A 25,460-nucleotide genomic window follows, 5' to 3' on the forward strand; every position below is an offset into this window, starting at 1 on the left:
CAGTCCTGAATCACTCTTTTCCCTTTTACATCTGCAGAAATTTCATTTCCAAATGTATAAAAGGACTTTTAGAGTTAAGAGAAAAGGGAGAACATCATCAAAAGTATGGCCACTTAATAATTACAGGAACTGAACATTGTTTGAAAATTAACTGACTTAAGGGTAGCCATACATGGCTTTCTTGCCATGCCTTTTCCCTCCAAACTAAATACCAATTAAGTTTCCTTTTCTTTCTTTTTAAAAACAAGACAGGCCCTTTCCCTGTTGCCCAGACTGGCCTTGAACCCAAGTATCGGGAAGCAGGAATGCCCCCTCTCCTGGCCCCCACTTTCAATTGTTCTTGATACAAAATTCATACTTACAGAAAAGTTTTCAGAGAACTTATGATGGCAAATAAAAAGGAAGATCCTAATGTAGATTTCATTGGTTTTTTATTATTATTTTTATTTGGTTCGATGGGAATAGGGTATTTGGATTTGCTTTGAATGGGTCTAATGTTGAAGTTACTAAGACAAACTTAAGAGCCTGCCTGCACTGTAATTTAAGTCTCCGGATTGTCGCATCTGGTCTCTATTTTTTATAAATTGTCCCCACTTCTGACTGGCCAGTGGTTTGATAAAATGTCCAATGATGTAAATGGTGGATGAAAGGGCATATGTGGGTCTTTCATTCTAAGTGTTCCCATGTGTATAAATGCTCCTCACCATACTGTGAGGTAAGTATTAATAACCTCCTCTTACAGATGATAAACAGGTGCAAAGAAGTAAATAATGTCTTAGATTAAAATTAGAATCAGCCAAAATCAAACCACAAACACTTGACAGTTTGAACCCAGAGCTAGTAATCCTTAACATTGCCTATGCTGTGTGAACCATGCAGTCTTGGCAAGGTTTCTCTGTTTACAGTGTTCCTTCAGGGTCTTTCGATTACATACCACTTCAACATGTTTTTCAAGTTCAAAAAACTCACTAAAGGCATCTAAAAACATGCCGTTTTCTCCCTTGACATTGACAATCAAATTCATTCTGATCTCTGTAGCATATGACTGCCCTGTGCTGCTGAAATAACTTTTCTGAAGGCTTCAGCTTCTGGCTGTACAGTCCTCCCTCCAAATCCAGGAAATACGTTCTCCTTGCTTCTGCCAGGTGCTCCAATTCCGGTGTTTCTGGCCCTACTGTCACTTTAGCATATGTAGCTGGCACACAACACAATAAACCCACGCTGCAGGTGGAGGGCAGGCATGTTATTGATGTCCTGAATTTGCTATTCTATATTCCTAAACTTTGTTTAGGAACGAGTTGATTTTGTAGAATTGACACAATGCAAGGAACATAATGTCATTAAAGAAACATGCCTTGAGTATTCCTCCATCTTTACAATAAAAAAGGTCAGCACATTAGGAGGGAATCAGGTTGGTTAGACGGTTGACAGGCTATTTGGGGAATGAAAATGAAAGCTTAAAGGACTAGTCTCCATGGCCACAAACCAAGATGGTTCCTTTAAGCGAGGGTGGAGTTGTGGCTTCCTGGAGCGGAAACCACAGCTAACCTCTTGCTTCTGAAGTGTACGCCGCCGCCCCAGTGACGCTAAACGCTGGACGTTTGCTGGGTTGGGCTACGCCTGCGCTGTACAGGAGCATCCCAGGGTGCTATGCGCCCTTACCACAGGCCCCGCCTTCAGGAGTAAGACATGGTGCTGTCGGAGCTGGCAGCGCGCCTCAATTGCGCCGAATACAAAAACTGGGTGAAGGCAGGACAGTGCCTTCTGTTGCTACGCAGCTCCCTGCAGGGTTTTGTAAACCGCGAAGTGCTCTCCTTTCATCGTGGACTGCTGACTGCAGTCCCTGGCCTTGGTCCCCAGGCCACCTGCCGTGGCGGTTCACGGTGCAGCCCGCGCGCTCGCCAGGTGAGCTGCTTGCCCTTGACTTGAGCACACATCCACAGCTTGGCTCCGTGTGCTTGCTGTGTTTTTCCTTTGCGGGGGCTGCTTACCATTCCCAGGAGGGTGTTCCTTTTGCTGCCCTGCCCATCCGGTCCCTCCTCACCTCTGCCCCTGTAGTTTCAGCCTCATTGTCAGGTATGCACAGATTGGAAACGCGAGATCTTGCGGCATCACATCAACAGAAATGGAGACGTGCACTGGGGAAATTGCAGGCCTGGCCTCTGGCCGGTGGACCCTTGGGAGGTAGCCAAGGTAAGCACTTGTAGCCTGGAGGAAAGCAGATGAAGTTTTTTTCTGGTGTCCCAGGGAGGAGAGTAGGTTTTGAGTACAAGCTGGGACTTCAGAAAGTACAGGTATGAGAGGCTTGGTTGGTTCTCTGGGGTCTAGTGTCATAGTGGTTAGGGGATATTAGAGTGGACTCATCAAAGCTCAGAAAAATAGAAGTCAATGTTTTTTCGCTTTCTGCAGGCACTTGAGCTTTGCTTCTTCTCAGAAATTATACTAAAGATTCCAATAAGAGATGCTGGGGGAAATGTAGCATGAAGCCAAATGCAGTGACTCGTGTATTTAAATAATACCACCACTGGAGAGACTGAGGCAGGTTCGCTGCGTGTTTGGGGAAATCCTGGGCTATAAATTGTAGCACCCTGTATTAAAGTAAGGGGAAAAACAATACAGACCTAGGGACAAGGGAGAACAGTTAAGGTGTGCTTTACAGCGAGCTTACTAAAAGGCTTATTTTTGCTGTGAAGTACCAAGAGGATGCCTAGCTAAGGTACAGTTTTTTTAGAAAGTGGAAATATAAGTTATGAGGTAGGGGTCATTAGGCCTGTGTTTAGATTTTGTTACTGTAACTTAATGCCTAGTCTGATCGGGAATTTGTTTTGATTTCTTCTTGATGTTTCCTGGAAGCCATGTAGTGAGTGGAGGGAGGGGTCGGAAGTAGCTTCCTAACCCAAATTGCCTTTGGAGATACTTTATAGGCAAGCCCAACGATTGGGAGGTAGAGGGAGCACTTCTTGGACTCTATGTTCGGTCTGCCTCTGCCCCCCCTCCTCTTCCTCCTCTTCCTCCTCTTCATTTTTGTTTTTTAGACTAAAAGGTGTCAGGCTTAGCTTGGTGATGGCTTCCTGTCATCCAAGCACTTGCATTAATGTGTGACTGTATGCCACCTGTATTCTGGTGCACACAAAGGCCAGAAGAGGAAGGTGAATGCACTGGAGCTACAGTGACAGGTGCTTGTGAGTCTCCCAGCATGAGAAACTGAACTCCAGTCCTCTGGAAGAACAGGAAATCCTCTTAACCTGTGAAGCCACATCTTCAGCCTCGTCCTCTCCCACCACTAATACTGGTTTTTACTGCCACTGTTGTGTTGCCAATTTCTTTTACCTAGAGCATATGGGGGAAGACACCCGGAAGAAACAAAACTCCCCTTTTGTGGCTGTCTCTGCTACAGCATTCTTAGCTTTGGAGCCCTTCTGAAGCCTGTGCCACCTACTCTTGCCAGCCTTTCACTTTGTTGCTGGCCACCTGCAGACCACTTGGTTGAACCTTGTGTATGTATTCTGGCTCTAACTCCATTGTCTCAGTTCCTGGCCTCCCTGACTTAGCATCCTTGGTGTATTCTACCTCTGCATAGTGATATGTGCCCAAATCCTGTCTCTGTCCACACACTCTTCCCCAAACACTTGACCCTGCTCCCTGCTTTCACTGCTTCTCAATCCTGGGTAGTCTCCTCCCTTCTGCTTGGCTTTGCAATCATCTTCACTGTTTTCTTTCTCTGAACCTGCCTGGCCCAACTCAGGCACCCACAACACCATATGCTTCTACTTGACAAAGTAGCTCAGAAGGGAACTCACTGGTTTCACTTAGATTTCTTGTTGCTGAGCCCCAATACCTCTCTGTGGGCTTCTGTTCCTGGAGTTTATCTGTTCCTGTTTGCTTCTTCCCATTCCCTCTTTCATCCCAGCTGCTAGCATTACTCATGCTTCATGGAGTTGATGGATGCCCCAAACACAGACTTCCATGTCTTTGTGTTGAACCTATAATTCAACATGTGTGTGTATTACTTCTTTCTGCTACAAACTACCTTCCCACTTGCCCTGTCCTTCCACTTACGTATTGGCTCTCATCCTTTAAATCGTTGTCTGCTTTCTGGATTAATCTCATCACCATACAAATAGCTTTACTATTGTCTTACTTTGTGCTAGCTAGTTGGATGTCAACTTGACATAAGTAAAACCATCTGGAGAGGAGGAACCCAAATACAGTAGATGCTCCACAAGATCAGACTGGAGGCAAGCCAGTAGGCATTTCCTTAGTGACTGATATGAGAGGGCCCAGCCTACTGTGGGTGGTGCTGTCCCTGGGCTGGTGGTCCTGAGTTCTATAAGAAAGCAGACTGAGCAAGCCATGAGGAGCAAGCCAGTAAGTAACATCCCTCCATGGCCTCTGCATCAGCTCCTTCCTCTAGGTTCCTGCCCACAGTGATAGTCACTTAAAACTATCTGACTTAAAACCTCTGACTTACATACTTCTAGGGTATATCATAGCTCAGTAGAGCTATATTTATAATCTCTTGAAAAATACTTAGAAAATAAAATTGGGGGGAGAGGTTTTCTCTAAATCCATTCCTTCCTACTGTCTCACCATTTATCTATTAGCCATCTGTACAGCTACTTAACAGAACTTCAAGAAGACTGGATGCCTGTTACTCCTTAGTTTCCACATGTTGTTCTTCAACTCATGCAACCCTGGCTTCTGCCCCTGCATCTGTGACCTCTGTTCTCCAGCCTTCTTCCTTCCAAGGCTGGCAATGTAACCCAAGACCTTACACATGCTAGGAAAGCACTCTAACACTGAACTATACCCCCAACCCTGGGTTTATTGAGTCTCTATGTAGCCCAGGTTGGGGGCTCGCGCTCTCCGCCCCCCCCCCTACTTCTCAACCATTAGGTTTGCAAGTGTGCACTGTAGCTTCACTGTTCTTACCTATCAGGCACGCACCACTCACCACTGGCCACTTGGGCTCAGACACTCCCTGCTTTTGTGGCATCTCCTCCTCCTCCTCTAGCCTTTCTAGCAATGACCTTAGCCTTGCCCTTGTAATTCAGCGCTACTGATGTGCATGGCCCGGTGTTTCCATGCCCCCTTTCTGCATCTCCTCAGCGCTTAGCATTTGGTTCTACAGTGGGATTTAGCTACCTGATTCCCAATCAAAGAATATTCTCCTTTTCATGTGCCTGTGTGTGGTTTTGCCACACTGAGGAAGAGAATCCATGATGTTATGTGTGCAGTATAAGTACTCTACCATAGGGGTACATCTCCAGCCTCTCCCTAGAATCATTCTAGTTTCATCTTGCTGCCCTCCGGAATCCTGCCCAGGATTTTTGGGGTGCTTCTCCTATCGACCACTGCAGCACATCTTTTCATCTTCTGCCTAGATTCTGGCTGCAGCCACCCATCTGGCCTGCTGCACTGTTTGTGGCTCCTCTGGATAACTACACACACTGAGATGGGTAGACTTTCACATAGGACTTTGATGGCTTTGTTTCCCTGGAGAATATTTGGGGGCTGTTTCTTGGTGTCCGTCTAGTAAACCCTATACTTACTGCAGAGCCAGTGAGGCCCAGCATGGCCTGCCTGGGTTCAATGCTCCAGCTCCTCAGTGAGGAGATAGTGGGAGGCAGGGGGCTTTCCTAGGTCTTTCTCTGTTATGGTCACTGAGTCAAACATGTTGGTGTGCAGTACTATGAGGAGGCAGCAGAGGCTTCCTGTTAGCTTCTGCTTCCGAAGGAAAGGGAATAATTACAAAAATAGAACTAATATGGCAAAGACAAGTTGTTTGTATTAGCAAGAGCATGTTGGATAGAATCTACTATACACCGGGAAAGTAAAGCTAGGCCAATTCAGAGGCATTGATGGACCGGCTGAGTTTTCCCTTCAACAGCAGCTGAATTGGGCTGCTGGTTTTCTTTAATCTCCTTATATCACTTAGCTTCTGTGGCATTCCTCATAGACAAAGGAAGATTGTGACAAACCTGTGTTAGGCTGAGTACACAAAATTCTTTTGACTTATGGGAGGCTCAAGCATGGTGTTCTCCTGCCAAGAGAGCTCAATCTCCCTGTGCTTACTGCCAGCCTTCGGAGTATCATTATGAGCAGTCCTGGAGAAAGTGTCAGAGCTCCTTCTGACTGGCCTGTGTTTGCTTTCAAATAGACCTTTAAGTTAGAGTTTAGGGAGTTTGGAGCTATGTGGGCCTACATATTGAGCTCCAGGATAGCCGGGACAGTAGAGAGAGAGCATGCCTCAAAAAAATCAAAACAAAAGGGCAAGAAGGACAGTTTATCAACCATGTGTAATATTGCAGAGGGATAGTGCTGCCCTGCTTAGCTGTGATAGGACTTTCCTCACTTACACTTCAGGGAAAGAGAACATTAGTCATCAGTTAGGAAATGGGGAAAGAGTTTACCTCTGCAGCACTCAGAGTTTGGGGACACTCAGGTGACCTAGTATCTCCCTTACTGTAGGCCTTCATGCCCCGAGGACTGGCAGACAAACGAGGACCTGAGGAATGTGATGCGGTTGCTCTTTTAAGTCTCATCAATTCCTGTGATCACTTTGTGGTTGACCGGAAGAAGGTCACAGAGGTAAGAGCTGTCAGATCCAGAGCTGGCCACACACACAGTCTATCTGATAACACTAGGAAGACTATAACAACCTCCTCTGATAATAAGCCAGCCACACAGGTATAGCTTAGCAGCAATCAAACACTCGATCCCAAAGTCGGCATCACTAAGCAGCTCATGGACCTCATTTCATGTGTACCCTGTATGTCCAAGAATCTGAATGTGACTTTGATCAAGCAATAACCCTACACTTCTAGAATTACTTTCCTGACAGTGTGTTACTATGCTTGTCTTATTCACTATTCATTGCTGTGAAGAGACACCATGACCAAAACAACTCTTAGAAAGGACAACATTTAACTGGGGCTGGCTTACAGTTCTGAGGATCAGTCCATTATCATCATGGCAGGAAGGAAGCATGACAGGGTGCAGGCAGGCATGGTGATGCAGAAGGAACTGTGAGTTCTGCATCTGGATTGGCAGGCAGCAAGAAGAGAGGAAACTTTGGGCTTGGAATGGACTTTTAGAAACATCAAAGCCCACTCCAGTGACCCACTTCCTCCAAGACCACACCTAACACCACACCCTATGAGCCTATAGGGAGGGGGCATTCTCATTCCAAACTGTTGGCCATTCGAGTAGATGGAACTCAGATTTATCTTTTCTGCCATAAACAAAAGTAAAGAAATTTTCTGGATAAAATAGGTCTGAGGTCTTAGGGAGATGGATTAGGCAGTAAAGTGGTTGCTAAGCAAGCATGAAGATCTAACTTCAGTTCCTGAGTACCCATGTAAATGCTGGGTGTGGAAATGTATGTCTAACCCCAGTACTGGGCCAGGAACAGAGGCAATAGTATCTTGGGGCCTTCCCGGGCAGCTAGTCCTTAAAATTAGAACACTCCCAAGTTCACTGAGAGACCCTGTCTCAGAGTAAAGGTGAAAAGGTATGGGGGGTGTGTGTGTGTGTGTGTGTGTGTGTGTGTGTGTGTGTGTGTGCGCGCATGCATGCGTACGTGTTTTTTTTAGAGCCAATATGTTTGCCAAATGTTTTAAGACATTGAGAGAAAGATGCAAACTTTTAAAAGGACCTGGAGAGGAAAGGCTCTATTCAGCTTACATTTTTTCCAGCATGGTCCATCGTTAAACAAAGTCAGGGCATGAACGTAGGAGCACTGTTTCTCATGCCTTGCTCACCCTGCTGTTTATACAATGCAGGATGATAGAGCTTTTCCTCATTGAACCACCTCACCAGGTCTTGCCTACCTACTTCAAAACAATTTCCAAATTCCTAGTCATTTAATCTGAATTTCCATCTTCTTTGGGAAAAAACGAAGAAGACCTGGTGGCACTGGGTTCATAAAGCTCCTACAGCAAAAGCAATGAGCTGCTGCTTTAGATGGGACACACATTCTCCAGTTCATGCCGGTCCCTTCTGCCTTCATCTTTCTACCTGCATAGAAACCAGATTCACGAGGGTTATCATCCGAGCCTTTCAGTTTGGGATCCACAGGGACTTCATGGCTTGGCAGGTGTGCTCTGGGCAGGCAGAAAATAAATCAAGGTCTGACGTACAGGCTAGCAGGCTTCATTGTCCTCTATGCTGTTTTAAGTACATGCCAGGTCATGCAGTGGTCTCATGAAAGGTCTGGATACCAGACCACACTGGTCACTTTTGTAATTTAGTAAAGTATTTCTGTCCAGAAATACATGGTCCTAGTTTACCCTATTCACTTACAAGGCTTTTAAAAAGTGTTGATTATGTCCAGTTTGTTATTACTTTTTCTTACATTATACACCCGTGGAGGTCAAAGAACAAGTTGAAGGAGTTGGTTTTCTTCTTCTGTATGAGTTACTTTTCTATTGCTATAGTCAAGGCAACATATGAAGGGAAGGTGTAATTGGGCTTCCAGTTTCAGAGGGAACGTCTGCCGTGGTAGAGCAAAGGCTTGGCAGCAGGACAGCTGGGTGTGTACATGTGCTCCACGCAGGAGGTAGAGAGCACACTCGGGATGGCCTGACCCCTGTGAAGCACCTCCTCCAAACAAGTCTGGATTCGGAAGGCTCTTGTCTTTGTTTTTCTGTAGGTAATTAAATGTCGAAACGAGATAATGCACTCTTCAGAGATGAAAGTTTCATCTACTTGGCTTCGAGATTTTCAGATAAAGATCCAAAATTTTCTCAACGAATTCAAGAATATTCCAGAGATTGTTGCAGTATATTCCAGAATAGAACAGGTAAAAATCTTCATAGATTTATTTGGGTTTTCTTGAGACAAGATCTTACTGTTAGCCCTGCCTTCCCTGTAACTCTGTATGTAGACTACACTGTCCACAAATGTGTCTGCAGCAGTTCGCCTCTATGTAACTAACGAGTACTGGGGTCATAGGCATATACCATCCTGCCCATCCAAAACTGTAGTTAACAGTTCTGGTATACAAAACTTGATTCAAAAACGTCCATAGTCATTCATTTAGAATTTGATGTTAGTGGTACATGTAAATCCCAGCACTTGGGAGGTTGGGGCAGCCTATATTATGTACTGAATTCAAAGCCAGCCTGTACGCTATACTAAATTCCTAGGAAGCCTGGGCTACATCCTGAGACCCTTTCTCAAACAGAAGAAACCCAAATTTGATGCTTATTTTAACCAAAATGTATTTCTGTGTTAACTGATGTGATGCCGATGATAGCACACACACTGGTCCTCTTGAATGCTAGGCAAGTGCTCTACACTCCTAGTCTATTCTATTACGAGTGGAGGGCCTTCTTGGGGAAGAACCTAGGGCTGGGCCTCACTGAACTATAGCCCCAGCTCCAAGCTAAGTTTTATAATGCGAACAAAGGGAAAAAAACTGATAGAGAATCAGAAAGTAAAAACTTTCTAATGGTATTTTGCTATAAATTCTTTCAGTAATGCAGTAGAGTTTCTTTTCTGCTAAAGTAGTTCATTTATGTTGTGTGTATATATATGTATGCCCATGTGGGCACCAGCACGTACACACACACACACACACACACACACACACACACACACACACACACACACACACACACACACACACAGAGAGAGAGAGGGGGGTGCATTTCACAGTGTACATGTGGAGACTAGAGGACAACTCTTCAGAGTCTGTTCTTTTACCTTATGAGATCTTATGAGATGCAGGAGTGGAAGGCGGGTCCTCAGGCCTGCACTCAAATCCAAGCCTTCTGTTAATAGAGTGCAAGTGGCTGGGGGTGTTGCTGGGTTGTACATTAGTTATCTATCATAATTTAGTGTCTGAGTTCCGTTACCAACACTGCAAACAGTGACATATCTAGGGAATGACGTTTTAATGTACAGGTGACTCCAGAAGAAGTCATGAGGAGTAAAGTGACTATAACCAAAGTACATTGTGTGTATATGAAACTCTCAAGGAATTGATTAAAAAAATACTTTAAAACATGAACTTTAAAACGTAGTTTGTTGATGGATTTGTGTGGTTACCCCACAGCTGTTGACATCTGACTGGGCTGTTCACATCCCTGAGGAAGATGAACGAGATGGGTGTGAATTTGAAACAGAAAGTTACTTGAGTGTGAGCCAAATCCATGAAATCGAAATAGAACTGCTGAAGGAAAAGCTGCAAGAGATGTATCTTCAAGCAGCAGAAGAAGAGGTGTTGTCGGAAGAGGTACAAGAATGAAGTGTGAGAAGGAAAGAGGTGGTGGCAGCAGCTTGATGTGACACTTTCTATAGCTGTGATAAACACAACTTGGGGAGGCAAGGGTTGACTTCAGCTTACAACATAGGTTACTCTATCTCTGAGGGAAATCAAGGTAGGAACTTGAAGGCAAGGACTGATACAGAAGCCATAGAAGGGTGCTGTACTGCCTTGCTCCTCATAGCTTGTTCCGCATGCTTTCTAATACAACTCGGGCCCACCTGGAGTTCCCCCATCCATCCTTAGTTAAGAAAATGCCCCACAGGCTCGCCCACTGACCGACCAATCTGGTGAGAACATTTTCTTAATTGTGTTTCTGTCTTCCAAAATGACTCTAGCATGGGTTGACATAAAATTCTAGCCTGGACAGACACCAAGAGCAAGGTTTCTGATTAAATCAAGTGTTGTCTAGAAGTATGTATTCTTTTAATACTTAACTGATCATACATTTTAATGAGTATGTTCACTTAGCAAATAAATGCTTGAGGACCTAATAGGTGCTGGCACAAGAGCTCCAGCAGAATTTGGATCTGGAATTTGTATCATCTGCCATAAGGGGAACCCTCCCCACAAAAACAGAAAAGGAGCTATAACTCAAGGATTTAGTGAGAACTCAGTGGTTGGCCTGGATCGAAGGATGCTCTCAACAAAGGTGTAAAGTGCTAGTTAGTTTGTGCTCACCAGTGACCGGCAATGAAGATGTTCTGGGATAAAACCAGTGCAGATACTCCCATAGTTACCACTCTGAGTTTCCTCGTACTGGCTAAAATATTGAAAAGTATGTTGTTGGGAGACTTAAATCAGTAGAACTGCTGTACATAGCATTTCTGGCTAACTACTAAAATTAAGACAGATTTCACTCAATCAGAGTTAAAGTTGCTTTCTATTCTATAAACAGAAATGTCATTCATGTGGGCCACATGTGTGTATGTGTGTGTGTGTGTGTGTGTGTGTGTGTGTGTGTGTGTGTGTGTGTGTTGGGACATGGTTACTTGTCCCAACAAAAGGTTCAGAATGTATTGAAAATGGGCTTCCGTAATTGGAGTATTATTCAGCCATTAAAATCAAGCTTATGGGACTAGAAGGGTGACTTGGTACTGGCTGCTCTTGAGAGAACCCAGGTTTGGTTCCCAGCACTCACATGATGGCTTATGGCCATTTACATCTCCAGTTTCAGGGGGATCTGATGTCCTCTTCTGGTCTCTGCAGGCGTCTCACTCACTTTCTCTCTCACACACACACATAAAATAATGAGACTTGAGGCAAGAGAATCCTATGTTTAAGGCACGTCTGAAGGAAATAACAGGAGCCTGCCTCACTTTCTTTTTTTAACTGGTTGGTGGTGGTACAAGCCTTTAATCCCAGCACTCAGGAGGCAGAGACAGGTAATATCTGCGTTCAAGGCCAGGTGGTCTACAGAGTGAGTTCCAGGACAGCAAAGACTACACAGAGAAACCCTGTATTGAATATACATGTGTAAGAGGTCTTGACCTCTTTGCTAGTAGTAAATTCAGAGGGGCGGGGAGGAAAGAGAGGGGAAGTGGGTGCCTGTAGTTAATGTAACCCCTGGTGATCTTAGTAAGCTCCTGTGGATAGCCCCAATCAGGCAGTCATACAGATGGCCCTGATTAAACTCAGTGGGTTCCAGAATAAAGCCAGAAGTCCTGAATCTAGGAAAGGGACAGTTAGGGAGGAGTGAGAGGATAAGAGGGGTAAAGACTGGTAGGGAGAAAGCAGAACACTTTGTACATACACTCTGTGATTTAAAAAATGTGTACACACAAACACATGGCATATTTTTAGAAGAAATTGGATCATTTGTTATGGTCATATTTAAAGGAGAGAATGGAATAACTAGGGTCAGATTTAAAAGACTTTTTAACCTCATACCCTGTTGACTTGGAATTTTGGTATATGTACTGTTTTATAGATTTATCTTCTATCAGTAATATTTATATAGTCACAAACTCTCAAAAATACAAGATGAACACTTCCCATATAAATTCTAGTTTTGAAGCAAACAAACAACCCCCTATGTGGCTGCTGTTTCTGTGATCATATTTGGTTTGAGGGGAGAGTGCTTTTTTATTTTGTCTTATTTATTTTTTGGTGCAGGCTTACAATTTGTGGACGTCTTCCTCTCTCAGCTTTCCAAGTGCTGTCTTTAACAGGCATGAAAACCATGCCTGGCTAAGTCTACTTTTTGTGTGTATGTGTGTGTGCAGTGGGTTTTGTTTGTTTGTTTTGAAACAAGATTTCTGGCTGGCCTGCAGCTCACTATGGGGATGAAGATGGACAGAAAATTTCAGAGATTCACCTGCCTCTGCATTCCCAGTGCTGGGACAAGGGTTTGGGCCACACACACATGGGATGAGTGTGCCTTGTTTTAAAGAATGTGTTTGCTTTTTTTTTTTTAAAGGACTGTTTTATGTATGTGAGTACACTGTTCCCTGTCTTCAGACACACCAGGAAAGGGCATCAGATCCCATTACAGATGGTTGTGAGCCACCATGTGGTTGCTGGGAATTGAACTCGGGACCTCTGGAAGAGCAGTCAGTGCTCTTAACCACTGAGCCATCTCTCCAGTCCGAATTTGTTTGCTTTTAATTTGCAAACCTAACCTATGTGTTACTGGATACTTGGGTGTAGTCAGGGTTTCTGTCTTGTGGTAAATGTATAGATGGAGCAGGTGTTTTAGGGGATGAGCGAAGCTGGAAGCCAATACCTTGCACGTGCCAAGTGTGCTCCTACTGCTGAGCTATACCTGCAGTCCTGGAGCCAACCTTGAAATTACTTTTTCATTTGAACTGAATTTTGTTCTGATAATTATCCTAAGCAGCATTTTGTACACTTTGTTCTTACAGATCTCAAATCAACTGGATGTAGTGAAAGGGTTTCTGCAAAGCAACACAGATCTTAGAAATGGCCTTACAGAAGACTTGCAGAAACTAGACAGCCTCCATCTACAGCATCAAAAACAAATTTCAAAGGATGCAGGGAGTCAGACACCTGAAAGGAAGACTTGAGGTGAGTGAAGGTCCTGAATGTTAAAGAGGGACACAGTACCTCATCCCTTTGATGTCTGACTTCTAAGATGAACCAGCAGTCTCATCTGCTCTCCCCCGAGCCCTTACTATTAGAAAAGAGGGTTAAGTATGGAGGTACATACCTTTAATCTTGGCATCTGGGATGCAGAGACAGGTTGATCTCTGTGAATTCAAGGCCAGTCTGGTCTACAAAGTGAGATCCAGGCTAGCCAAGACTATACATAAACAAACATACAGACCTTTTCAAAAGAAGACCAGGTGCCCGTTCTGTCATTAATGGCTCACAGACCTGTGAAACCTCAATATTCTGTAGCAAGGTCAGCCACATATCCCTGAAGTCAGAGTCTGGTATTAGGTGGTCAAAAAGATTCCATTTTCAAACAATGCCAGGGATGCCCAGATTTTACTGTAGCATTAATTGTGCTTGGCTAGTGTTAATTAGAAAGCTGATTAACATAGATCTATTTTGTTTTTCTCCCAAATAATAAAAATGAAAATATTCTCTTTTATTTTACATTGTCCTTCGACAACATTCAGGCATGTTTTGTGAAAGTTGTTCTGGCTTCCAGGTCAGGCATCCTTCCTTCTCTGTGCAAAAATGAAACATTTCCAAAGCACAGGAGGTTGTCCTGGCCTTTCAGTAATGTAGCAGAGATACTTTTTCATATTCATCAACTTGGAATTATGTATTCAGTCAAAAATACTAGTCTTGTGCCGGATTTTGTTATCACCCAGGGACTTTTTGCTATTTCTAAGGAGAGTCTTTTTCTGGTTCTAAACTACAGCTATTTATATGGTGAGGACTAGATCTGTGAGGGAGTATTCTGCCCCTGGCAGAGGTGTACTGTACCCCCTGCCTCTGCCTGGAAATTTTACTTTGATTGTGCCAAAGAATGGTCTGGGACAAGTGTCCAAATAAAAGTTTTTAAAATTGGGAGGGGAGGGGATGTTTGTCCGAAACCGGGAAAAGGGAATAACATTCAAATGTATATAAGAAATACTCAAGTTAATAAAAAAAAAAAAAACAAAAAAAAAAAAGTTTTAAAATTTGATTTTGCTTGTGAGGCAAAAGGAAAGTGATTGTTTTTTTACCATTTCCTCTGAGTGTGGAACTATTACTATGGGCTAACGTAGCCAGAAACCGTAGGGAAGGAATTACCAGGCTGCTTAGTAGCAGGCTAGAGAACAGCTTGACTGAGCTTTGCAGGGGAGGGCTCAGGCCACTGTCCCAGAGGGAGTGTCTGTAAAAGGTCAGTTGTTCCTTTGCTGTGGACAGGGCATGAATGAGAAGTAAACCCCAGCAAGATGAGAAGGCTTGTGCCTGTAACCTCAAGTACTTATAAGACTGAGTAGGAGGAGCCCAAGTTCTAGGCCAGCCAGGGCAACTTGGGCAACTCCTATTTCAAAAATCATAAAGAGGTGGAGGTGTGGCACGGTTGTAGAACATTTTCTTCCTACATCAGGTCCTGGAGTCAGTCCTCAGCTCCCTATCCCCAAAGACCAAGTAAACTGTGAATGCTTCCATCATTCTTAGCAGTAGTCAAACAGCGTACTCTTTCAACGTACTCATAGATTCATTCCCAACTCCTCTTTCTTTTCTGTATTCCTGAACTGTATGGAAGCCTTGCACTGTTGGATGCAGTGTTCTATGGGAGTCAGATTCACTTCCACCTCTCCGTCCATCTGCTCATTCCCAAGGTCTGTGGCATCAGACTGCTTCATGTCACCTCTGGACAGAATGTTGCTGTGTTCCCAGAACTACCCAGAAGAAACGCTTCATGCCAAGGCTCAGTAAAGATGAATTCACTGTCTCAGCTGACTAGCTGCCTGCCCAGCAGAGACCGTCCAGAGAGTGGGTAGCAGTAGAGACTAGATTGGCATGTATTCTGACTTTCTAACCCACATGGATGCAAATGCACAGCTTGCTGTGTACTTTTCAGTCTTCCGTTTTCTTCCTCCCTTCATTTGTGAAGGTCCTCGAGAAGACGTCAAGAGTAAAGCAAGATTTTGCATTTTTTTGCAAGTTTGTCAAAGAAAATCAATTCCCTTCCCTACAAAGACCTGTTTTCTAACTGTAGGAAGTTTGAGATCTAGACCTTTCCTTTTACACCTGTGTCTAGTTTGTCCTTATCAATTCAGCACATACCAAGTCTCAGCCCTGTGCCAGACACTGGTTAGATACCAGTGTAAGGAGTAGATGTGCTGTGTACAGAGGTCTCAGCCTGTCGGCATCTCTGCCACGGAACTGTGCATCTGCGAGGGCATGTCCGGATGGATGATTACCACTGCATTGACACTAAGTAAGGGCAAACCATCTGTACTCTGCCCCATAATTATGATCCCGTACTGAAATGCAGTCATGTGAACTACATATGAAGCATCTAAAGTAAAGAAATGGTTTTGAGAGGGTGGAGTGAAGCTCAGTGGTGGGGTGCTTGCTTGCCCAGCGTGTACAGTGCCACTGCCAAAGCAAAGTGGTTAATAATACCTAGCACGCTGTAGTGCTGTTTGTGGTCTATAATAACCAAGGTCTGCAAAGGTATGGTTTTCCAAGTCATTCTTCTGTGTTATATCTCTGAGAAGAATTGTGGCTATGGGGAGTAGTCAGAAGGAATTTAGCTTTTCTGTTTTGTATAGTCTCTTTTAAAATAAGCATGCATCCATGTATATTGAAAATGTATTACTGTTTTTAATTTCAAAACAAGATACATGAGCAATATATACCAAATTGTATGCCTTTTGTGTCAAATTGCATGGATTTTGCTGTGGCCTCCATTTTGTAGCTCCACCTTGAGGGCTCCTTTTGAATCCTAGCACCAGGGGAAGAAATCCTTCTACTAAGGCTGCCTTCATCTCCCTGTGGAGTGCTTTCTCTTCATTCAGAAGTGTGGTTTATACTCAGTCTCTCCCTGGGACACAGGCTTGATAATTTGAAAGAATTTATAGAGAAGAATGGCTAAATCCTAGTTGCAAAGATAAGGAAATTATCAGAGATGCCCTCCTTTCCCTTTAGTAGGTTACTTAGAAACTTACCTGCTCTGGGAAGCATTCACTCAGCAGTGGCCTTTATTAAAATATATTCAAATTATAAAATAACTTTGAGACAGCCTAAATATTAATTTATACTCATGTGATACTCAGTGAAGTGAAAAAAATCCTTTAATGTTTTAATAAAAATCTTAATATAGTTCACTTGGCTGAGCATTTTATGCTAGCTCTTTGCAAGGCGAGTCTCTCTTTCTTTATTCTGGCTGTCAGAGAAGCAGGGCGGTTTATATTTCAGAACCTTGTGGGGCAGGCCAGCCTCCACAGGTGATCCCTAGTGATCCTTGCCTTCTGGCATTCCACCGTGCATCAGGATTACTGTGTGAACACTGCAAAAATAATGACATCACTTTATGATTAAGCTTCAGCACAGTAAGACGTTCATCTTCCATCCAGTGCAATCGCCATGATGGGGGAACCATGCTGTCTCTTTTTGGAGACTGCTACAGGAAAACATGGAGCTGAAGCCTCCCAGAAACACCCATGAACCTGGAAATAGATCTTCCAGCCAGAGACCACACAAACTATGAAAGTGTTTGTTCTTCTAAGCTGTTAAGTTATGGGGCGGCTGGTTATATTGTGGCAGGCAGCTAATATCCTATCCTATAATTTGTGCCCTGCTCTCCACCCTCTTATTCAGAATGTGAAAGGGACTTCCCACAAATGCCTGGGTGCTGCAGAAGGTGAGCCAAGAGCAGACAGCTTCAGAACCTTTCACAAGGGATTTTAAGATCTTTGCATTTGTAAACTTGATCAGAAGCAGGTTCAGCACTTCTAAATATGGGTCCCCAAGAAACCGCATGGGCTTTCAGCAGAATTCTAGGCAAGGCACCCCCAGATGTCAACTTGTCCTAGCTATAATCTTACCTCATAATTTCAGTCTTCCCTTCTTACAAGTTCTCTGGTTTATTACATCATTGGCACCCAGAGAATTCCTAGAGGATACTCTGAGCCACTGCTGCTGACCGGTGACCCTCACCCCCCACCCCATCCCTAGCTAGTTATCACCCCTGGGGCAGGGCTTAGCAACTGCACAAACTCCTGTAATTTTCCACTTTAAAGCGTAAAGGGAAAGCATTATAATTTGGACATGTTTACCTAGAACTTTCTGAATTGACAGCAACCATCCTGAGCCCAGAAACCATTCTGAGTCCTTTATCCCATCTCCGTGGCAACTTCCATTATTGTTCTAGGTAACCAAGAGACAGTAAACTCTTATTGTAAACTGGAATTTCACTACATTTATTTAAACCCACTTCTACACATTTCCCTCTACAGAAACAGCCCCCAACCCGACCCTCTTTGATGTAGGGATTTGTCACTACCAAATTTTAAGTCACCTGTGACACCAAACACCCTGGGCACCCAAAAGCCTATTCCCTAGAGAGGTTTTTTGGTTGGTTGGGTTTTGTTTTTGTTTTTTAAGCAAAGCTATGAGTAAATAGTTTGATTTTTCTCCTGTTTTCCTCCCACATCTAACCCTGAAATCTTTTGAAGAGGGAGACCCACCAATCTGCCCTCCCTCTTACCTAGGAAACCTTTCCCCTCCCAATTCACAAAACAGGCAACACTCAGTATCAATTTGATGTCTTTTTTTTTTTTAATTAACCAAACCAGGTTTAAATCGGGTTTGCAAACCAAAGTTTTCCTTGGCTTTTCTTTAGGAGGAACAGAGTCCAGTGCTTGCAGGCTGCCAAGTCTGGTTCAGGCTCCCCCTCTCACCCCCCAGTCATGAAGCTTATTTGGCTGGAGGTTTGGTGGCTTTGGCCGTGGCTCCACCACCATAGCGGTGGCTCAGGTAACGGCTCGCCTGGATGCTCTGCGCCAGCACGTTGGTGAAATGGCACGCCATCAGCAGGTAGTTTCGAGGCTGGACTCGGTAGGCAAAGCGCATGAAAGCCATGGAGTAGAAGATAAGGGCGGTCGTCATGCGGCCGCTGATGATGTCCGGAGGCGCCTTCATATCCTTAAAGGCGGCCAGCGGAAGGCCCCAGTTGGCCACAGGGCCCCAGAAGTGGGTGCTGGTTATATAATCCCGAAACTCCTTGGTCTTAATATAATCTCGTGTTTTCCGAATTAGCGCTACTACCACCGCCATGGTCGCCTCAGTCGGAGAAGTGCCAATGGCCAAGCCACCAACCAACAGTGGAGTGCGGAATGATGACCTCACAGAAGTTCCTGACGCAGCAATGGCCAGCAGCTTTATGCTTTTGCGCCTCTGCCATAAAGCACACCAGTTCACGTGCTGCTGACGTGAGGCTTTTGGCAAGGAAAGAAGTGGCTTACGGCTGTAGCACATAGGGCTTGTGCACCTGCGCCCCTCTGTATTATCCCTGTGGGAGGAGAGCCTGTATGGAGCCTGTTGCTCTTCCTATACCCAGACCCATGCGCAGTGATGACGCAGCCTGCTTCTTCTCTTCAGTTAATTTATTTCATCCAGCCTTTAGCTCCATTTCTCAGATTATTAATTTGAAGTCAGTGTGCCACTTTACCCCTAAATATTTTAGTATCTGTTTCTTAGGAAAAATAGCCACAATACCTTCAGACACACATAAATATTCAGGTCTATTACAGCACTGTTAGCTGATATCCAATATATAGTTGAATGTTAGATGACTATCTTTGTGTTTTCTTCTATCTCATTCTTATAGGACAGACTCACAATCTAGTCAAAACTCATATTTGATTTATTCCTGGAGTTAATCTTTAATCTAGGATAGTTTCCCAGGCCCCTCTTTCTGTTGTTTTTTCTGTTTGTTTGGTTTGGTTTCTGTTTGTATTTTCTGGCTTGGTGGGGTTGTTTTGGGTTTGTTTATTTGCCTTCTGTAACAATATTATTGAAGAGTCCAGCCCTTAATTTAGATTTGTGGATTTTTTAATAACTCAGTTAGGAAAAAATATATTTGTAAAACAAGAGAAGCAATACCAAGTTATAGTGTGTCTTTAATGCATCACCAGGGAGATGCTTGGTGTCGCTTTGTTCCATTATTGGTGGTAAGCCGGATACTTGGTTAAGGAGTTGTCTGACAATTTCTCCATTGTAAAGGTTTTTTTTTTCCTCTTCATGAATTGAATAATCTCAGACATTTTGATAGTATATGGGCACCCTATTCTCCAACAGCTTTCTATAACAATTTTTTTCTGACATAGTATTTTTATTGATTATTAGGGAATTTTACACAATGACACTTGTTTCCCATTCCTCCCAGATCCACCTTCGTTAGGGTTAGGGTTAGGGTTCGGGTTAGGGTTAGGGTTAGGGTTAGGGTTAGGGGTAGGGTTAGGACAGCCAGCAGCAACAGGGACCATGGACACCAACATGGCCTCCAATGACAGCATGGACCACAGACCCTAGCTTGGCTCCTGGCTGTAGCGTGGACCACATACACCAACATGGCGTTCAGCAGCAGCACAGACCATGCATGTCTTTCTAGGAGATCACCACCCTGTCAGCCCTACTTGCAACAATGTGTTCTTCTTCTGCTGCTGCTTCTGCTGCTGCTGCTGCTGCTGCTGCTCTCCCAGATCCATATCTCTTGACGATACACATCTCAGCCATCTTTTCTTCCAATGTCATGAGTGCAGTTTGTAAAAGCATCTTCCCACAAGACCCATCTTTTTTAGTTGTTCCAGTTATACTGTGGGCTCCTCAGACTCCACCTCAGCCTCCAGTCACCCTAGGAGCTTCTGTGGGTCTCTCTAGTTCCCCAGAGCTGTTCTGCAGTCCCTCCAGTACCAGTGGCCACCACCACGTTGAATCAAATCTCCATTACAATTTTTGATATCTGTTAATGAAAATTCTTTTCTCCGAAGACTTATTTCATGCATGTGTGTGTATATGTGTACACATGTGCCTGTTGTGTACTGGATCTACAGAGACCAGAGAAGGGTGTCTGATCACCTGGAGTTTGATTTATGGGTTGTTGTCAACCAATAGACATGGGTGTTTGGGAATTAAACTCAGGACCTCTGGAAGAGTGACAAGCACTTTTAACCACTGAGCCACCTCTGCAGTCCCACTGAAAATGACAAACTTAGAGCTTATTTTCCCAGTGATTTTACTTTAATAAAAATAGCAGTTGCAGGGCTAGAGAGATGCCCGGGGTTCAGGAGCCCTTTCTGTTGCAGAGACTAGGGTTTAATTCCTGATCTCATAGCTGCTTTTACAACCATCTGTCACTTTAGTCCCAAGGAATCTGAAGCCCTCTCGTGACCTTCAATGACAAGGCGTAAATATTTTATATATATATGCATGCAAGAAAAACCAGGAATATTAGGCACCCAGGATTGTCCTTTCAAAGGGAAAGAAATATAAGTTGTTTTCCGGAAGGCTGGGAATCCAAGATGATTACTAGTCTGATGACCTGCATTATCTGTTGGGCCAGGACATACCAAATTCCTACAGTCAGGACCAGAGGTCGCTAATAATCTAAATGGCCCTTCCACATTACCTGTATAATCAAGGGACACCCCAAACTCACAGCCAGGACCAGAGGTTGCGAATAGTCCAGATGACCTCTATGCTATCTTTATGACAGAGACCTGGCCAGATCCTGCCTTCAGCTAGTACAAGTAGCCTATTTCTAGAACCCATCTTGGAAAAAATGGCATGTATTTTGAGTTGAGTTTCAATGTAATTGAATCCTTTATACACTGCAGATTGTATTACACCAGGAAATCCCAAATTATATTGTGTTCAAATATGCTGGCAATAAACTGTCTGGCATCAAACTCTCTAGGACTTTCACAAGTCAGCCTGAACCGAGCTTTGCTCCTCCCGTCCTCTTTGTGGTTCATTTGCCTGCCTACCGTGACACTGGAAGGGACCCCCTCAGTGTAGCTCTCAGCTGGTTCATAGATGCAGCTTAAATACATAGTATAGCTAACAGTGAGACATCCCTGCGCTTGAAAAGCTTCAGTGTACTAGGGTTCTAAACAAACAGAATTGATATGAATATATAAAAAGGGGACTTATTAGGCTGGCTTACAAGGTGTGATCCAAGTAGTCCCAATATTGGCTATCGCATGATCGGTTGAGAATCTGGTAGTTCTTCGGTCCACAGGGCTGAGTATCTCCTCCTGGAGGATTCCGAAAGAACTGTTGCTCTTTACTCTACATTGGAATCCTCAAGAAATTGGACTTAAACCTGCAGCAACAGGATAGACAAGAATGCCCGTGAGAGTGAGGGCAAACAACATGTTTCCTTCTTCCGTGTCCTTTTCTGTCGGCTCCCACCAGAAGGTGGCCTGTCATGTGACTCAACCAAGCACCAACATGCACGTGACATGTAAGCTCACTATCACCCTTCAAGAGACAAGCAAACACAAAGACCCCTAGCTTAGGTCTGAGGAATGTACCATCATATTCTCAAGTTCTTGGTCACACAGCCTGTAGACTTTTACTTGACATGAATGACCACAAGCCAACACAATTTTCTGGTGAGTCCCAGTACATTCAATTGTTTTTTTTCTTACAGGAAACCTGGACTATTCTTGCAGGAAACCTGGACTATTCCTTATATTCTCAAGAAAGCAAACGATACCCCCCTATTTCCCACATATACCCTTTACTTAGATTCACACCAACCTCCATTCCCGCAGAACACACTATGTGACTGAGGATGACCTTGAACTGCTGATCCTTCTGCTTGTACCTCTTGAGAGGTGATATTACATGCCTGGCTCTAAGAGCATTTCTTTTAAACTTTTTGTAGATTCCTTGTGAATTTCACATCATGTACCCCAATCCTACTTATCTTCCCTTCCCTTTGTATCTACCATGCACCCTTGCGACCTCTGCCCAACAAAATAAAAAACTAAAATAAAAAAAAAAAACATTAAGAAACCTTGTCATGAAAGCTTTCGTGTGGCACAGTGTGCTCCACAGTTTACTCTTGTCCACATGACTTTACTCACAAATGTTCATTGCAGTGAGTCATTGGTCTGGTTCAAGGCCTCTGGCTTCTGCTCTACTATTCATATTGGATCCTCACAGGGACTCCTCCCATATACCCTGTCATTGCCCTGTGTCATGGAGATCCTGCAGCTTTTGATCAGCAAGACCTGACCTTTCATGCACTCTAGCAGTTCATCTATAGGGTAGATGTTGTGGTCGGCCAACTCAAGGTCCCGGATCTGGGCCTGGCTGGTAGCTGAATTGGTCTATTAATTGTGATCTTGAAAGTTCAATTGAAGCCTGTGGTTTAATGGAATGTCCCTCTGCTTTCTCGATGCCTACCTCTATGATATGAAAATGTTCATATTGAAAAGTCCGTGCGTGGGGGTGGGGGATTTAGCTCAGTGGTAGAGCGCTTGCCTAGGAAGCGCAAGGCCCTGGGTTCGGTCCCCAGCTCCGAAAAAAAAAAGAACCAAAAAAAAAAAAAAAGAAAAGTCCGTGCCTGGAGTTGGACATAGTGGCACACACCTTTAATCCCAGCACTTGAGAGGTAGTGACAGATGAAGCTCTGTGAGTTGAGGCCTTGGAAGACTGTCTCTAAACTTCATACCTTGGAACTTAACTCCCAAGGTGACAGTTACACGTGGGGCCACTAGGCCTGGTGGTATAATCTAGCCCTTGGGAGGTAGAGGTGGGAAGATGGGGGTATTTAAAGATCATCCTCGGATATTACATTAATCAGGCTTCCCTGAAGCAGTCCCATTCAGGTCTGGAGGTTATCTGGAGAGTTGCTGGTCTTCATGTTAGAAGGCTGAAATAGCTGGCTTCGGCTATCACTGACAGATGGTGGCAGTGTGACAGTGGTGTCGGCAGCAGCCCTAAAAAAAAAAAAAAAAAAAAAAACATGCAGGCAAAAAGCCAAAGATTTTCTCTCAGAGCTCTTTATGTCTGGGCCACTGGAAGGTGCTGCCCGCATTCAGGGTGGGTCTTTTCCACTTCAGTTAGCCTAATCAAAATCACTCCCAGGCCTGCCAGAGGCTTGTCTCATGGGTGATTCTTAGAAGCAAAGAAACCCATCCAATGCTGAATTGCCCAAATGCTAAAATTTTGGACCTCCCAGCTTCCAGAACTACGTGGACTATATTTCTGTTATTTATAAGTTACTCAGTCTAAGTCATGCAGTATAGATCTCGAACTGACAGCTATCTTGAAGGCACTCGTTTTGGACAAGCACAATGGAAGAGATGTTGTACCTCTCCAGTATTGTATTAGGAAGCACGTGGTCTCTGTGTGGCTCTTTATGATGCTACAGTTGCTCTCTCCCCTCTAAAGTCAGGGTTCCATCCTTTGCAGTTAACAAGTAATTTGTGGGACGATACTTTGAGACCATGTAAATGTCTCCTCATTAAGTATTTGAACCTTGACTGTTAACATCCACTGATGATTCTTACCAAGAATTAATGATAACAACGTTTTACTTTTTAAGAGTTTCTGTCTCCTAATTTAAAACACTAAACACCAAAAAATGTGTTTCATTACATTTGCCCTGGAATACTGGCCAGTGTTGTTGCTGTGTTTGTTTTTAATGTAGCTGGGGCATTTAGGAGTTGAGTAATTTAGGAAGCATTTCTTTTTTGCTATCTCTGGTGCTGATTTCCTTGGACTATTTGCTCATCATTTCTACCAAAGGGAATAAATAACGCTGGGCCTCATGAGGCTGGATGAATAAAACAATAGGCCGTTATATTGGCTCTGCTATTTTCAGTCACTGCTGAAAGCAATTTTCGAGCCATCTGTGGCCCTGATGCTAATCTCTCTCATTCTTTACTGGTTCTCTCATGTGTGTGCAGTGACCGAAGGTCGGGTGCCACTCTCAAATATACCAGGAGCTACAAAGACGATGTTAGTTTGACATGCTGTGCCTCAGTTTACCCAGTGGCCCACTGTATGCTCATTTAGTCAGGGTCTCTCAGTGCAATGAAATGGCAGAAGGGAATCAGTTGGGCTTGGCCTCCTGTCAACCTTTTGAGCCCAGCAGAAGGTGTGGTTTCCTCCACACACCCCTCTGCTTAGGGGGCCCACTTTTGAGGATCCTATTGCAGGGATGGCAGAATTCTCTACTCACCAAATCGGGTCCCAGCTGGACCTGAGACTAAAGTTGACACGAGAGATTAGCAGGAGAAAGGCATACAAATTTACTAAGTGAGTTCCATGACCTACAAGGAGTTGGCAGGACCATTATGCTTTTGTATTAGGTTGAACAAAGACAGGTAATTGTAGAAAAGTCAATCAGTGGGAAGACAAAGGAAGGTGATAGTTATTTTAACAAGGTTGTGGCACAGGTTCTCTCCACTAAAAAATTGTTTCTCTTGCTACACAAATGGCATCTTTATGTGGGAGAGTTCACCTGTATTCTGAAAAAATTAATCTGCTGTGTGTCAGGTACCTTTAAGCGAAAATAATCCCTTGGCCTAAGTGGCACATTTTGGGATGGCATGTTGACTGCCACAGCTGGTTAGTGCTTGCTCCTACTGCCCACTCTTTGCACCAGAAATAAACACTTAACCTTTCGGCGAGACAATCAACTACTATTTTACATCTCCGAAAGATGTATGTATAAATCAGGATTTAGGGACTGGAGAGATGGCTCAGCGGTTAAAACACTAACTGCTCTTCCAGAGGTCCTGAGTTCAATTCCCAGCAACCACATGATTGATGGCTCACAACCGTCTGTAATGAGATCTGATGCCTTCTTCTGGTGTGTCTGAAGACAGCTACAGTGTACTCATAAATAAATATATCTTAAAAAAATTTTTGACTTTAAAAAACTTTTTGTGGGTATTGGGGATGGAACCAAAGCCTAAACAAACACTCTTAGCACTAAAAACTTTTTATCTAAAAAAGATTCTGTGCTTATTGGCTGGGAAAATAGCCCAGTTAATGAAGTATTTGGCTTGCAAGCAAGGAAACCAGAGTTATAGTCCCAGAACCCACATTAAAAAGTCACGTGTGTCCGGAAACCAGGAAAGAGAATAACACTCGAAATGTAAATAAGAAATACTCAAGTTAATAAAAAAAAAAGTCACGTGTGGCAGTGCACTCCCAGTGTTCTCCAGCTGGTATGGTGGTGCACACCCCCAATCCCAGCACTCAGGAAGGAGAAGCAGGTGGATCTCTGTGAGTTTAAGGCCAGCCTGATCAG

General features: G+C 43.9%; 2 protein-coding genes across 2 annotated transcripts; one reads left to right on the plus strand and one right to left on the minus strand.

Annotated features, from left to right (window-relative positions):
• Positions 1-27: 27 nt before the first annotated feature.
• CXHXorf38 (chromosome X CXorf38 homolog) lies at positions 28-22,211 on the plus strand. The gene is made up of 7 exons (XM_032890209.1): positions 28-1,905; positions 2,059-2,193; positions 6,472-6,591; positions 8,654-8,803; positions 10,061-10,240; positions 13,135-13,297; positions 21,840-22,211. The coding sequence occupies exons 1-6, from the start codon at positions 1,690-1,692 to the stop codon at positions 13,294-13,296; spliced, it is 963 nt and encodes a 320-aa protein (XP_032746100.1). The 5' UTR covers positions 28-1,689; the 3' UTR covers position 13,297; positions 21,840-22,211.
• Mpc1l (mitochondrial pyruvate carrier 1 like) lies at positions 17,906-18,809 on the minus strand. The gene has a single exon (XM_032890207.1). The coding sequence runs from the start codon at positions 18,659-18,661 to the stop codon at positions 18,101-18,103; it is 561 nt and encodes a 186-aa protein (XP_032746098.1). The 5' UTR covers positions 18,662-18,809; the 3' UTR covers positions 17,906-18,100.
• Positions 22,212-25,460: the final 3,249 nt, after the last annotated feature.

Source organism: Rattus rattus, chromosome X, assembly GCF_011064425.1.
Source record: "Rattus rattus isolate New Zealand chromosome X, Rrattus_CSIRO_v1, whole genome shotgun sequence".
Classification (NCBI taxonomy): domain Eukaryota; kingdom Metazoa; phylum Chordata; class Mammalia; order Rodentia; family Muridae; genus Rattus; species Rattus rattus.

Coding starts and splice junctions, on each gene's coding strand:
- CXHXorf38 (XM_032890209.1), top strand. CDS start 1,690: ATGGTGCTGTCGGAGCTGGCAGCGCGCCTCAATTGCGCCGAATACAAA. Junction 2,194..6,471: donor ACCCTTGGGAGGTAGCCAAG/GTAAGCACTTGT, acceptor CCCTTACTGTAG/GCCTTCATGCCCCGAGGACT. Junction 10,241..13,134: donor AAGAGGTGTTGTCGGAAGAG/GTACAAGAATGA, acceptor TTGTTCTTACAG/ATCTCAAATCAACTGGATGT.
- Mpc1l (XM_032890207.1), bottom strand. CDS start 18,661: ATGTGCTACAGCCGTAAGCCACTTCTTTCCTTGCCAAAAGCCTCACGT.